This window comes from Patagioenas fasciata, chromosome 1 (assembly GCF_037038585.1).
Source record: "Patagioenas fasciata isolate bPatFas1 chromosome 1, bPatFas1.hap1, whole genome shotgun sequence".
Lineage (NCBI taxonomy): Eukaryota > Metazoa > Chordata > Aves > Columbiformes > Columbidae > Patagioenas > Patagioenas fasciata.
The window spans coordinates 79,343,741-79,360,017 of record NC_092520.1 but is presented as its reverse complement, the minus strand read 5'-3'; the positions used below and the strand labels follow the sequence as shown (position 1 = coordinate 79,360,017).

Below are 16,277 nucleotides of genomic sequence, written 5' to 3'. Positions count from 1 at the left end.
TTGTGGTATGAAATTTCCTCATTCTTTTTCTCGGAATAGCTCGAGAGAACGGAAGTTTCTCAGTTTTAGATCTAATCTGTTCTGCCTACTCAGGAGGTTACAAATGTCTCCAACAAGCTTTCAACTGACACATTTTCTGAACAAGAAGCCCTTTGGACAAAGTCTTACTGATTAGAGACAGCAGTGGTTAAACCACAGCTCATGCCCATAGTTACCAACTAGTTAACCTTACACCTTTATCCTCCTGCCATCAGCCCAAGTTACGCAGGGTTTGATTCCTGTAAAATAAGAGCAGTTGTTGGGTATTTTGCTGTGTTTGAAGCCTTTCCTCTCTCACTGTAACTAGTTAGGGAGGGCTCTTTTCATTTGCAAACCTATGGAAATAAACATTCTCAGAACATTTGTATCACAGTACATCCCTGCTGTCTATGGTTGTTAGTCTTTGACCCAGCTAACTTTGCTGTTTCTTGGCAGTGATAATTGTATTTAAACTCACCTCAACACATTTTTACAGGTTCAACAATTTTACAGATGTCAAGATAGCAGCAACCTGAAGGCTAAATGCCTCTGCTGCAAAAGCCAGAAGACAAGACCCTCTTAGAGGAATTCAAGCCCTAACCCTAACACTAACCCTAATTTTTTTTCTGTATATTAAAATTTTTATTTTCGTTCAATTTTTAGTTTCAGGCAGACTCTTGTACTAGAGAGTATGAGATGATAGAAGCTAATCCAACTACATTATTTCAGAAATTATTAAAGTAATATTAAGTAAAGTCAGTACTGTGTGTCATGACACACTACTGGTTAGAAAAGCATTAAGAAACAAATATAGCTTCCTGATACAAGCTCTCACATGCTTCGTCCCATCAAGGAATTCTGCATCCCCACCATGCCTGGCAATCCAGGGTCATTGCTGCTAAATGACGATGATTGTTGCCAGTGTAAAAAGTTAAAAACATCTCCATTCCTGTTTATATTTCTAAACAGTTTATTTATTCCAAATCTTTGAGTCTAGTTAATAAAGTTTTATAAAACTGCCATTTTTATACTAGCCTTCGAAGTAGATCTGTGTATCAGGAATCTGACAGCAGTTGCCATTTGAGGGGTCATGAAAACTACAGAAAGCATTTTAATTGGCGGCAGGGGGCGGGGAAAGAAAAAAGCTTTCCATTTGTTTATAGAACCTTTGAAAAATATTCTTTTGGGGTGGAACTTCCTGTGTTTTGTCTCTTCTGAAGGTGTTTTTCTTTAAAGCTATCAGCAATATGTGGAAACTTTTTAACATAAATGCAAAATGCCTTAAATTATTTAAATTGTGTGACTAATCAGTGAGCAAAAAGTTTCTCTATTGATTTGATACACAGATTATTATGCATGATAAAAATGCTTGGTGGAGTTGCCATTTACAATGTTAGTCTTAGAACAGAGCAGTCTTTGAAATGTAATAGTCACATTAAAAATGAAGTTTTTAAAGGGCTCAAACACATGATTCTGTTTATTATTGAATGAAGTACTCTAAAAGAAGACAGGTGGTTAAAATGTGTATTCCAGTGCAAAATATAGTGGGAAATGACAATAAAATCTCATATAAAATACAATAGTGCACAATAACCTTATTAGCTTCTGAGTTCTGTATACAAACAAATACTCTATAAAGAAACTTCACACCACGCACAAAAGGCAAGAGCTTCACAAAAAGTGGTCATAAAAGCATTGCATTGATATTGATTTTCTTCTTGCTCCAAGCTTGCATCCTCTGTATAGTGCTTGGAAAGAATGAAAACAGGTGTGAACATAACAGTAAAGAAATTACCAGTGCATGAGCCATTCAGATGGCTATGTTCTCTAAAACAGAATGAACACAGAGAGCTTGATTCAGATTCACACTAGAGTTCTTATGTACCTTCAGGATGATGTGTAGGAGAGATTAGTCTACGTTAGAGCCTGTTTTGGATAAGGATGATATGAAACAGCTTTAATATTAGTGAGAATTAGCTTGGTGCTTTTCAAAGTGGGATGATAATGTATCCACCTTATGATGATGTATCAATGAAAAAACATTCTGTACAAATTTCAACAAAACACACCTGAAAAAGAGACAGTGTGATTAATCCTTATATTTTTAAAATAAATATGTACAATATTTACATTTTGGACAGTTCCAGAAATTAACATGTCCATATTATATACCACTACCTAAAACAATTCAGTATTATGAAGGAAAATGCATTTGCTGTACAAATCTTTATAAATACACGTGTATAAACTCTTTCAGCGAAATGTCTGTGGATTGATTGAAAAGAAAAGCATGAGATATTCTTCTTATCAGCTAATATTTAGCTATTGAGTGTCCACATATTAAACAGTCTAGAGCACCGTACATCAGACAGAAGCAGATTTTTGGTGCTGAGAATATTGTGTGTTCTCCTTCTGTGCCATCATACTGCAAATCTGCTTGTCTTTTCTGAAAATCTGCAGAAAAGGAGCAGGACTGTATCAGTTTGACTCAGTGATTGTTATTGACTGCACCATGTCAGACAGGGTTTCTGGGTCTCCTTCTTCTTTACCATTATCTGAATTTTCTGATGAGATGTAACAGCCAGAATCTCTTGGACAGTCATTTAACAGTGATTTGTCAAAGCCGTGGTGAGGGCTTAAGCTCTGCGTTTCCTGGCCACCCTCACTTTTCTGCTGTTGTTCAACTAGAAAGAAAGAAAAAATTTGTCAAAACAAGTATCCTGCGAAAGAGTTTGAGATAGAAACATGACTGATCTTGAAGAACTGTAGAAACAGAGTAGGTAATATACACACGATGAGATCAATATCTTTTTTCTATCAGAAACAGAAACCTCAGCATCAAAGAACTAAGAATATGATTACAAGAGTATAACATCATCTAAATTGATGTTGAGGTTGTCTTTGATCCTGTAGTATGTTGCTCAGAGATGAATACTGGAGATTTTGGCCTCATCCTTTAGACTGAGGTCCTTTAGGCTGTCCACAGGTGCAAGAGTCACCATGTGTGGTCACCATGACCACAGTAAAGGTGGCAGCTTTTGCCCTCCCACACTCATGTATTCCAGAGCCTACTCATGCAACCAATCATGTAGCCTACTGCATCTTGTTTATAACGCGTTGCATTAGAGATGTTGCATCTTCTGAATGCAAGTTTCACCATTTCACCTGCTCTGTGCACTGTGTAGTGAGATACAATGTGCTGGTCTTCAGAGGTGCTCGATGTAAAGATGTGATAATCAGGTTTTCTAGAGCACTGGACTTTTCAGTGGGAGTGGGTGGCTGATGGAAACTTCCTAATTTTAGCTTGATATCCAGAAGGTTATTTTCCGAAACACAAGGGCCTCAGAGAAAGCTAAAATGACTAACTCCAGCTGCATGGTTTTTGAACACTGTTCCGACACTAAATAGGAACAAATTATCTTGCAAAAAGCTTGTCCTTGTTTAGCTGCTGTACGACTAATTTATTCAAACTCAAAAATATACAACTCAGGAAGGGTATCGACAGACCTCTCAAAAAAAACCTAACAAGCTGGTGCCTTGTAGACAGGATATACCTGTATATCATCAATGTAATATATCTTGTGGTCAAAGTTCATATTCCTATTTTCTGGCTGTGAAATACATGATGTTTACTCACAGTAAATTTCTTCAGAAAACAAGCTATAAAATATAAAATCTTTCATAGTTTTCTTTTTCCTTATCACACTCCTGTAACTTTATTTTTACTTCAAACTGGGGCTTGCTTTCCAAAGTATAAGGAACGAATCTCATGGGAAACAGATGGTTTTACCCCAAATTTTAGCCCTTTGGAAAAAAGGATGCCTTTTTGCTTTAAGGTTCCCTTATAATAAGGTTCCCTTTTTTCACTTGACTTGTTTCTCAAGGGTTAATTAGTTAGCTTCAAATATTTAGTCAGATTTAAGCTGTCTCAACTCAGGTACAGGCAGAATGGAAGTTCTAGTTCATGAAGGATTTTATCCTTTGTAAAAATTTTAATCTAGTGTAACTCCAGGGTCAAATCCCAGAATAAAATTTCCACAAGGAAAATTTGTACTGACATTTGTTTCAGTTGTTGGAAATGATAAGCTTTGGCAACATGGGAAAGATTTACAATTTGGATTATTATTTATTTTTTTCAATCTTGTGTTGTATTGTGAAACAAAGAATAACTTAGAAATTAAAAACTGAAATATTTCACTCTGAAAATATTAAAATGGAACAGCAGGAGAGTCAGGACCTGTCTTCATTGTGTGAGATTTCAATGAGCTTATTTCACAACACATTTTGATATATTGAGAAATATTTCTAGGTCCTAATTTGTTTGGGCTGATTAATTCTGTTTAATATTTTCTGTATTTCACGTGCCTAATTCAGTGATTAAATTGATCTGATTTTGAAGAAAATAATACAATGACCCAGTCATTTTTGCATGAATAGATTATAGGCATAATCTTACATATTTTTTTTTAAATCTAATTACTTTAAACACTTTCCAAGGAATAGAAATCTCACCTTGTTCCCAAATAAATTAATGATTAATTGCACTTGCATGAAGGAGTACAACTTTCATCAGATTTAATTGATAACTGTAACTGTTTGATCTTCTCACCTTACAGAGCACAGTTTGTCATGTCCAATGTTATCTCTCTATGCAAGGAAAATATTTGGTCACGTAGCATCCAATTGATTTCTGATTTAAGTCAGGGAGGAATTACAAAAAGCATTACACCAGTGAAGGTATTACTGCTGCTATTAGTAGCAACAGAAGTAGTTTAGCACAAATAACAGCAGATGCTCCAGCAAAGCCTTGTCTAAACTGTGTCATTAGCTCCTCGTACCCATCCCACAGGAACCAAGATGACCCAGGTCTGGGTCGCCAGTGTCTGGGTGAATCCCCCCGCCTTACTGCGGTCAGGGCTCCCCTGCCCTCCCCGTAATCCCCTCATCAGCCTAATGCTGCTTGCCAGTGCTTTTATCAGCTTCTGGAACATCATCTGCTGCCCCGGGAAGCAGTGACCTAGAAAGTGTTAATCCTGTTTATATTTTCAAGGTCAAAAGAGGAACCTCTATCCACTTCGTTTGTTTTACAAGGGAAAGAAGACCAAATAACTAGTGGATTAAAAAGAAAATACACTTTCATTCATTATATTAGTGCCCTGTAACTAGTTCTGATAATCTGAGTAGTCCCTATGTTAAAAACAGATCTTAGATTCTGTTGTAGCGATGGCTTTCTCTTGTGAATTTCAGTGAAAATGGCACAGACAAGCTTGGAACTGAGATTTTTTTTTAAATCTGAATTTAGATCAGTTAGGAGAATAAGAAATTTCCAGTTAGAAAACATATAGTAATGTAAAACTTCTCTCTCTTCCCCTAACAGTAGATTTTTTTTACATGAAAAACTGAAAAACAAAGATGTCCAGGTGTTTGAGACAGTAAAAATACTGTATTTTCCATTTTTCATTCTGAGCAGAAGTTGAACACACCCCTCATATTTAAAAAGGGAAGACTGAAAGCAAACTTCGGCACTTTGTTAGGGATTTTTTTTTAATTTTTTTTTTTTTTAATTTAATCTCTCTTTAAAGCAACTTTAATTTTATGCAGTAGCTACAAAACAACTTGAACAGGATACTGATGATTATAAATATATGCAGCAGACAACTTTTTATTGTTTCTTTTCAATTCAATTCTACTTAATTCCTTCCTCTAATACATACATGTTCAATTTCCACATTAGTAAAGGTAAGTTTGCCGTCAGTCTTTGGACATCAGAAGAAAGAGACAGTGAACAGGAAACAGGAATTAATAAAGTTAAACTGTCATTAGATGTTGCAGAATCATCAGAAATAACCATCTTATTAACAAATGGAAGTCCTATTGTTTTTCTACAGTAAAGCAGTTTCAAATAAGATAAATAGCTTTTAGTCTCTGTTGTCTATATGGCCAGGAAAGTCCAAGATATGCATCATTTTGGCACACATATTCTAATTCTACTTTAAACGGTAGGATTGTATTCAGACTTCTGAAAAAAATGTGAGGCATTTAGCTTTAATAATAGATTTGTGATGCATACTAATCTTCCTTGCTGTTTGGATCTTTGAAATGAATATTTGTTATTCAAGGACATAGATGTGCATGGCACATGCGGGGATAGGTCTCCTTTTTCCTTCATCAGCTTTTTTCCCTTTTCTAATGAGTTTAAAGTCCTGATTAAGAAAACACTTTAAGCTTAAGTTTAAGGCTATTCAGCTCAAGAATGTACAGAGGTCATACTGGCTCCTGTGTGGTTATCTCGGTTTAAACCAGATGAGTGGCAGGAGGCTTGGAGCTTGTCTTGGAAAAAAAAAGGTCACCCAGCAGCAAGCCATACTTCACGAGTGTGCCCTCTAAGAGTTTGCTTTCGTGGGTTTTGCCCAGAAGGTGAACTGGGTTAGGAGCACTGTGCTTTAGGCAGAGTCACTTGTGTGCTTTCCTGTAAGATGCAATGGTGACAGACAGAGGAGCACCATATAGTAACTAAGTGGAGCAAAGTGTATCTTCAAGGCTGATGTTGGACCTCCGAGGTACATCTGAAGGCCATGTATCAACCTGTAGTGCCCATATCGGTTAGAACACCTAAGTATTAAAAAGAAATGAAAACTCACAAAACATCAAACTCAGAAGGGATCATTTTGAAGCAGTAAATGGCAATATTTCTTGAAGCAGCGAAACCTGAAGTGGTTCTGCACACACATGCAGTACTTTGGGGACTCAAAGAAGTAAACCTTTTGTGGATATTTACAGACATGCAACCTGAAAAATTGCACTTGCTGAAGTCAGTGGCACAGCTTTTGTGGGAGGGATACTGAACCAATATGAAACTCTGTGGTGAAAAAATAAATGAGAAGCTTCTTTTCTTCTCTAAAATCTGGAAGCAAACAGATGTGCCTGAAAAAGGGTGAAAAATACTAATACTAATGCAAGGATGGACTTCCTTGAGAAATCTGAAAATATTAATGTCCAGATCAATAATTTGTACCACAGTACAGAAGAGGAGAGTGTCTTTGAGCACCATTTGACCTTGACGTGATATTGTGTGATCCCAAGCACTTAAAGGAACTACCCAGAGTAAAGTGGTACTCTTGATGTGCTAGGTCCTCACTTAAGGAGTGCAACTGAGAACTGAAAGTTGTGTCCTCACCTATGTACTATCTTTCTGTCCAAGCACAATAAATAAGGAACAAATGTTATCTAGTACTGGCAGTGGGATTTAGAGTACAATCTGGCACTTAGATAAGAAAAATAAGCTAAGGAAGTGGATTTTGGGACATAAGTGTAAAATATTGTCTGCCAAATTGCACATATGCACCTTTTTTTTTCTATAAAATGAATTGTATGCACATATCTGATGAAATCTGACTCTTCCTTAACTCAGAATAGCTTCACACTAATTTAATCCACTGGACTTCAGGAATGAACATCTTGACCTGCACCATCTAAGTGAGAAGAGAGTCAAGGCTATTTTGCGCACACAAAAGCCTGTGTCCTGGGAAACGGTCAAGAAAAAAGTTCCAACCTCCTTTTATTACTTTGTTCATTAACCATCCAGCAACTGCTTCACTTTAAAAATAGCATCCTACAAAAGCACAGACATCCATCTCCTGTCTAGAAACCATCTGGGAGAAGGATGGAAAGCTATTAAGAAACACTTTATGAAAAAGAGATTTTTTTTTTTCTTTTTCCTCACCAGCCATGAATTCGTGGAAACCAATCTTTGTTTCCCAAATATATAGGTCTAATCAACTTATAGAAAATCTAAAAAGAGATCTGGGAAGGGAGGGAAGGTCATGAGGAGCTTACAAGACCTTGCAGTTCTAGGATAACATTCTTGCATGTAGTGCTTGAAGATGGTGAATTTGGGCCTGGACTCCCAGGAAGGGCAGAAAGAAGATAGTGTAGTACCAGGAAGCAAAATATGATTAAGAAATATGATGTGGTAGCATTTGCTAAATAAAACTTTTGAATTCTTGGTGTAAGATGGGTAAAGCTTTTCCTTTCAAATTCATTCAGGTCTAAATCAAATGTAAGATGAAAAAAATTGTCTCTGCCAGAAATCCTAAATTTTGGATGGCTTTAAGAAGCATATAATGTGGAAACTATTTCTGCAGGTCTTTTGGTTAGAAAACTCAATAACTGTTTATTCTGCAACATGAATTATATGGTCACAAGTATGTGGCATGAAGAAATCACTTACTATAACAAGCAATAGATGTCAAGAAAAAGCCAAGGCAAGAAAAATAAATTAAAAGCCCTGTAAAAACATCTGGACATTTCACAATATCAGATATCACATTAAAGAAATACTAAATCTCTTTTTACTGCATTTATAGTAGAATCTAGTAAAATGAGGGTATATTCCAGCACACTTGGCTCTTCTAAATAATAACAGAGCCACAAAAACTCAGAAACCCTTGCATTTCAACTCTGGACCACACCTGAGACTCCACTCCTTAATCAAACTTGTGCTTCATGGAAGTACAAATGTAATGCAAAGACATGGAAGTCTTCCACGGTTTGTGAGAACAATGGGCTTAGACCAGTAAATATGGTCTATGGCCTTAGTATTTTTTTCACAAAGCTTATAAAAAGAATGAACTTTTACCTGGAAAAGTGCTGAACTTATACTAGAATACTCTTGGCCAGTAAACAGATTACCTTGTAGTTGTGGGTAATTATGCTGCTCACTTCTAAGCAATGCAGAAAATCAATTTTAATTAAAAAATCATTTATGCTGGACTGAGTCATGCCCGTTTAGGAAAAAAAAATATTGACCTAGGAAAGTTCAGTTCAGATTCAGAATTCACTTTCACAGTAGCATCCAGTTCTTTCAACCCAATTTTCCAATCAGATTGACAGAAGGACAAAGAGGTCAAATGATTCAGACAAAGTAAGACTCATGCTGAGCTTATCCCCAGAATTATCCTGACTCCCTGTCTTTCGCTATAACGACTTGATAGATAGTTTCTATCAATTTTAGCCTTTAGTATCTTCCTTTTTAGGGAAGGTTGTTAAATTCTGTCCTGTCACTACCAGTCACATGACAGATGCTATGAACCTTTGGCAACCAGACAAGGCAAGGTTTTGGTTCAGTCCTGATTCAAGACAGTACCCTAAACCAAGAAAGTATTTCTGTGTGACTTACCTTAAAATATGCACGAGTCTTATGCAACTCAACTGGACTTAAATGAATGCTTATAGCTGTCATGGTATATAAAGATATCTTGGTTCTGGGCCTTGTGAGTATTCATAAATTCTGGGAATATTATTTTATTGAATTTGAACACTAGAAGGATTTGGTATACCTATCTGTAGTGGATGTGAAGCAAATATTTGTTTTATCTCTCGATCTAAGACTACGATGTCATCACTGGTTTTGAAGCATAGGCCACTTTTTAAGATTCAATGTTCCTCTTTCCAGAACCATGACAAGAATTTAAACTATTAGACTACTGTGCAGATAACATCAGGGACACTGTTTTGCCTGGAGGAGTGACTTAATCCCATGCTGCCAATTATGAAGAACCCTATTTGGATAATTAAGGTAAATTTATTAATATTCACTGTATGGACCATGTAAGGACCTCGTTAGGTTTGATGCTTGCACAGGTGTATGTGGAATATTAAGTGCTAAGACACCTTCAGAAAAAGAAAAACTTGGTGTCATATTCTATAAAGGTTACATGTCTAAGGCCACTTGCTATACTTTTTGTTACACAAGGAATATAAATAGTAAGCCATATCCTCAGTACCCCAGAATAGTCTGACACTCGTGTGGTCTGTTAAAAGCTATTATGCTTTGGTTTTGTTTTTCATACTGTTGCAAAAATGCAAAATTACAATGTAGCAGTAATTTGCTTTGCGCTTTCATTAAGTTTCTTAATAATGCTTTCATTCATTTTTCTTAATAATGCTTTCATTAATTTTCTTTGTGCTAAATATTGATATAGAAAATCGTACACGATAAAAGGTGCAGAAAATTCAGCAAGTCTAGTTACCAAAAAATATACACAAATATACGCTTAAGGGCAAACTAAGGAAAAAAACCCATATTTTCAAGTGGTTTCCAGCTACATTCCTGCAATATAATTATTTGAAAATCTAACCTTTTTTTTTTTTCTTTCCTGGAATCACTCCTTCGATCATTACTTCTACACAAGCAGCCCTGTAAGAGTGTTTTTGTGGCCTGTCATCTTGCAAAGCTAAAGAGCAGAAAGAACTACTGAACCTGGTGGGCAAGGAAAACCCTTTTAATGCCTCTGTTGTGTTTGCAAGAACCTTACCTTTCCCTGGAATCTGACAAAGAACAGGAAAGACTGCACATACAAGTGGGGTCCCAAAAAAACCACAAACGTACAGTAATAAACAAGGTCAGCAAAGACGCAAGGAAGATCAGAGAACATCTGCAGTAAAAGATGAGTGGATGAGATAGCCAAAGACATGCTTAGAAACCCAGCGAGATTTATGTACTGACTTATGTATATGCGCATGCAGGTATATGCATCCATATGCACATCTGCTGGAGTAAGAATTGGAAAGCTGCCTACCTACTGACGAGATAAAAAATGGCAAGAAATGATATTAAAATATTGCAGGAATACATTGCTTTCCCAGGTCTCCTTTTCTTTCTTCCAGATGCTTCTCAATTGTGAGTGCACATTTGATAAGATGGCTGCTCAGCAAAGGGTGAGTAAGCATGAATATTAATGAAGAGCAAAACATTTCCTGTTTTGGCCAAGTGTCTAATTAAGTAGATACTTAGTTGTAGTTTCTATGAATTTGACATAAATTATTTAAAATTTGAGGTCAAGTTGAAAATATTAAATTTAATATAATTAAGTTATCATGAGTACAATATTTTCTCTTCTGTATTCTAAGGCTACGAAGCTGGTGAGGGGTTTGGAGAGGAAGCCGTATGAGGAGTGGCTAAAGTCACTTGGTTTGTTCAGCCTGGAGAAGGAGAGGAGACTGAGGACAGACTGAGAGGAGACTGAGGGGAGATCTCATGGCAGCTACAACTTCCTCACAAGGGGAGGAGGAGGAGCAGGTGCTGAACTCTTCTTTTTAGCGACCAATGAGAGAACTCAAGGGAATGGCAGGAAGATGTGCCAGGGGAGATTTAGGTTGGACATGAGGAAAAGGTTCTTCACCCAGAGAGGTGGAACAGGCTCCCCAGGGAGGTGTCATGGCCCCAAGCCTGACAGTGTTCAAGAAGAGACTGGACAACGCCCTCAGACACATGGTGTGAACTGTGGGGTTGTCATATGCAGGGACAGGAGTTGGACTCAATGATCCTTGTGGGTGCCTTCCAACTCAGGACATTCTGTGATTCTATGATGCTATGATCCTAACTTTTTTACTCCCAGTGAAAGGAACAAGTGAAGAAAACATCACAGTGATCAATACACACCCCATATGATCCTCTTTCACAAGCTCACCAGAAATTTGAGTCAAATTCATTTTGAGAAAAGAATGCAAACCACCTATTAGGACATATATACATATATATATATATACACACATATATATATATTTTTTTCCCTTTTTTTACAAAACCTTCCTAAAAACTAATCTAATTTGGACAAGGATTTAAGTGTGGGATGAAGTGAGAGAAGGAAAACCTTCTTCTGCAGAATACTGTTTAAAAAAACTTAAAGAAAATTCTTTGCTGTAGCTATTGGAAATAAGTGCTCTTTTGGTTAAGATACTAGCACAGAATTTTCATTTTCTGTTCTTGCACAGACCTTAAAACTTTTGGAAAGTCACTTAACCTCTCTGGGGGCTGGGTCCCCAACCATAAATAGGGTTGTTCTTAAGTAATAGTTGCTACCAATCTATAGTGTAGGACCTAGAAATAAGAAATTTTAAATCATCCACATGTTACTAGTATAGTAATCATATGCATATGTAGAAGAGATGTATGGTTTTCTATCTGAACAAACAAGAAAACCATCTGAATCAATACTTTGTATTAAAAAAAAAAATCAATTAACAGATCAGTGTGAGAATCGCTATTTCTTTAAATGTGTTTCTTAAATTAAAACTTGCTCATGACTTTTAACAAAGTTTAAGCACTTACTGTCATAGTCCTGTAGATTTTCAATTGCTGATAACAATCTTGCCCTGTCTTCTGGGTTTGAAACATTTAATTCTATCAGGTGGCTCTCCTGTATATCCTTTAAGTCCTCTAGAGTTTCATAGCCATTTAACAAGAGGGTTGAGGCATATTCCTACAAAAAAGAAACACACAAATCCTCTCATGTGAAAAAGCACTATGTTTAGTAAAGGAATAGGCACGATTTCTCTTTTGTCAGGTTGAAATGGGCTCCATTCTCCAGTCTGATTGACCCACCTTTGGTGTAAACCAGAGCTGGAAATCAAGAAAGGACAGAGGTGGTGAGGCCTGGAGGTCCTCCTGGCCATCCCAGCAGCTGTGCTTGAGTTGTCTAACAGAGTCTGGCAGCAAACGGGACCAGGATAGAGCTCTGCCAGAAATACTTTAATCTGCCAAGCATCTGGACTTTTGTGGGCCACCTCATGAGTGCCTCCCGTGCTCGGTTCAGGAGGGTTTCTGAGGCAGGGTGTGCTCTGCCTTTGCACAGAAGGAGCCCTTTAACATAAGAGAGGGTGAGAAACTGAGGGAGCCCTCAGCCGTGTGGCCTCACACATGGTGCCCTTTGAGCTGTGTGTTGACGCAGTATGAAACTCTACGCAGATGCCAGGAAAAGGATTGTTTGCATCAGCACCAAAGCAATAACCATTATTAAAAATGTTACCTGTAAATCATGACCTAATTATGCTTTGACACTCAGTCAAGAACCAGGGTTGCAGAGGGAGGCACAACATGAGCGTAGTGCAAAAAAGACTATTACTCTCTAAAGGTGATGAGAGATTAGAAACCCAAGTTCAAAATGTTGACACTGGAGTCAGACTGCAGTCCTGTTCCTGAGTTGTCCACAGTCACACACCTCCTATGCTCAGGTGCACAAGTGCAGTCAGGTTGCAGTGACTTGACAAGTCACCTCCGTGCCTCTTTCTGTGAAGTCTCTTAGCCTAACCAAATGATGTGATAAAATGCAGGTCTATAAGCCACTTACATCAGATAAAAGACAGACATGAAGCTGATTTGCTTTGTTGACATCAAAACTGCTGAAACCTTCCTTTCTACTTCTGCCTGTAAATGACATCCAAACCTAAGCACACAGAAATGAAATGTTTCAAATACAGCTGTGAAATGTGTTGGCTGACCTGCAGGTGGACACAATCCAGGAGCTCTTGCAGTGTTTTAGGTTTGGTCTTTTTGCTTCCTCTGTGTGGCTTTATCTTTCTGGGTGCAGCTTCCTCTTCCAAGATAACATCCACATAAATGAACTTGAAGTTTCCTACTTTGTTGTTCAGCATGCCTGTCCATATGCCCATGGGGGTTTTACAGATGATATCTATAATGTCTCCTTTCTAGAACAATAAAAAAAGCACAGCACTACTTCCACATCTGGTTTGTTATATGTAGCTTTTCCTCTATGGACCAAAACCAATACAGACAGCACAGAATCTTAACTAGTCAATGCAGAGTACCTTTTAAAAATTACTGAGATTTAGCTCCTTTGCTTTTATAAAAAAACAACAAAATAATTACAGAAAATGGAGTTAGTCGGTATCTCCAAACCTTTGTGGAGGAGAGGTGAGCAAAAGCAGCCCCCCTCACCATTTTTGTGCTCTACTTGGTCCCTGAAAGGGGTAGGGTTGCATCAACAATCAACTTTTGCCATGGATAGTGGGCGTATCTTTGGCAAAAAGCCAACTGCTGAAGTTATTTTTCAAATATGTGCCAAACTATTTTCACAATAATCTTATCATCCAGCATCTCAAGGGTCTTCAAATACTGACAGTTGAGCTATGTGGAAGGTGGACTCTTACCCATTTATTTTACAGTGAAAAAAAAAAAAACTGGCTACATGTCTCAAAGGCAATAAAGAACATTTAACTCCCTTAATATCTTCCTGTCTGTTGTTCCCAAAGGACTGACAAATTTTCCCACTATTATTAGCACAATTGACTGAAAAATTACTGGAAGGCATCCTAGCAGACAGATCTAACCCCTTCAGCTCTCCCAAGTTGTGCATTCAGTCACAAGTGTGAGTGCAAAAATGAGTGACAACACAACTACTTCAAGAGGGCTTTTCGGTAAAGTGTTTGCAGCCACTCTGTGGGAACCAAGGTCTCAGCTCAGCAAAAGTCATTCTGAGTAATTCTTGTAGTAAAAAGGCTCCCTTGTAAGTCATACCATCTACAAAACTCGCTTCCATGACCTCAGAATTGAGTTCTCTCTTCTGGGCAAGTATCATAGAACTTATAAAAATGCTGAAAGTCTTGAGAGACTAGCAAATCCCCAGGTACACAATTCATTTGGCTTTCTGCAACAAAGTTAAAAATCAAACTCTGTTTCTTAAAATACTTGTTAACAACTCCAGGGCTTTTGTGTTTTTTGTGGTCTGGTCAAGACACTGCAAGTCAAGCAGTCACCCTACTTTTGGTACAAGCCCAGGTGTGAAATTGACTGTTCCAGCAACCTGATTTTGTTAGAACATGGAGCTCAGAGCTATGAGCATGTCTGAAATGGAAACTAGATAAACATTTGTTTAAAGGTCTATAAGCATGCATATTATTCTACACACTCATGGAGGCTCAGGAATTTTAGATGTGGATGCAGATCAGGACTCTGCAGTGACTCTAAGCCAAGCTGCAGATGCATTTTGTATTCAGATTCAAGGTACCAATGTTTTGTGAGATAAAATTAGGGTATTTCAACCTTAAGTATTAGTTTATAATTGTAAAATACAATGCCCCAGTGATTAAAAAAGGAACCTATGTGAGCCAGCAGACATTTGCATTTTGTGGCCATTTAAACTGTTTTGAAAAAACTGCCCTAGGTGTGGGTGCAAGTGGAGGGCAAATGGTGAAGACTGCAAGGACTGGCAGAGCAATGGCTGTAATGCAGGCCAGAGAGGAGTAGAGGGAGCCCGAAGTGAGATACAGATGAGGATTTTGACAAAAAGAAGAGGCTGTGAAGAAGAAAAAAAGATGCTGCAGTGTGAACATAATCTGGATATGAAGATTTTTACAAAGATGGAAAAGAAAGAAGTCCATATTACAGACATTAGTAGTCTGAAGGATTATGATATTGAATGTATCTGTGCATAGAAGGAGAAGAAAAGGGCTGAACTTTTTTAGTAATGTTCAACTGGGCCCATGTCTGAAGCTCCTTTTTTCTCACTCACACAGCATGAACACCCCTACCATGTTGTCAGGGCGAGTGAAAATTCATAGTTCAAAGGTATGCTTCATTAAAGACAATGTGTGCCACTGAGCTTTTGATATATCCTAATTGTGACTGAAAAAGGCAGCTTGACATCCCATGACACTCAACTTTTTCTTACTCCAGGCCTAGTATGTGGGAAGTAACATGTATTTGACTCTGAGGAAAGCTGTGGTATCCAGGTAGATACCATGATGAAGTAGCTACCTGGAGTCTATGCCTTAAAAAGCCTTTAGCAGCAGTTGGCTTTGCAGCATTGTTTGAACTAAGTCTTTATAGAAGCATTGCAAAACCAGATTGGTCTTTCTTTCAGAGAATTACACATGCTTAACAGTTAAAAATGCATTCATAAACATATTCTTCACATGTAAGAAATGCCCTTCTGGCATTCTTACTGGCAAAGAAATCCTGATGGTTGTCTTACTTTGATTTTCAGCGAGTCAGTGTCATAAGGACTTGGTGTGAAGTCTGTGTGAACTTTGGCTCGACCGCAGAAGGGCCCAGTGTAAGGGACTTCGTCATCAAACCGGAGGCTGTCCCTGTTGCTTGTTCCATCCGAGCAGCTGGTCACCCCACCTTAAAGAGAGTCAGGTTGAGAGATCTCCTGCACCAAATGCCCAGACATGCAATTCTGCACCGCAGTCAAGAGTAAAGTGTTCAAAGGCACAGAATTAGTGAAAGAGTGTACTCTCTGTGGTTTTGACACATTCTAGGAAAAATACATTCAATAAAAAGCATATGACAAGAGACTGAAGAAAATAGGTAGCAAATCTTGCATTAACATCTTCCCTGCAATAATCTTTTTCTGTTCATGATACTAATAGACTAGACATTTTACTTACAGACTTTTTGAAATATTACCTCTGCAGATTAATAAAATGTACTCTACAAGTGCAATTTAGGGAATTAA

General features: G+C 37.7%; 1 protein-coding gene across 8 annotated transcripts in view; it reads right to left on the bottom strand.

Moving 5' to 3' along the window:
• Positions 1 to 1,465: 1,465 nt before the first annotated feature.
• SAMSN1 (SAM domain, SH3 domain and nuclear localization signals 1) overlaps positions 1,466 to 16,277 on the bottom strand; it is a 95,991-nt gene continuing 81,179 nt past the window's right edge. For all 8 annotated transcript variants that reach the window (XM_071809651.1, XM_071809655.1, XM_071809657.1 and 5 more), the window contains 4 exons: positions 15,792 to 15,943; positions 13,300 to 13,506; positions 12,131 to 12,281; positions 1,466 to 2,702 (listed from right to left, as the gene is read on the bottom strand). In XM_071809651.1, the coding sequence (XP_071665752.1) occupies positions 2,497 to 2,702; positions 12,131 to 12,281; positions 13,300 to 13,506; positions 15,792 to 15,943 (716 nt within the window). In that variant the 3' untranslated portion in view covers positions 1,466 to 2,496. The remainder of the gene's footprint in view (positions 2,703 to 12,130; positions 12,282 to 13,299; positions 13,507 to 15,791; positions 15,944 to 16,277) is intronic.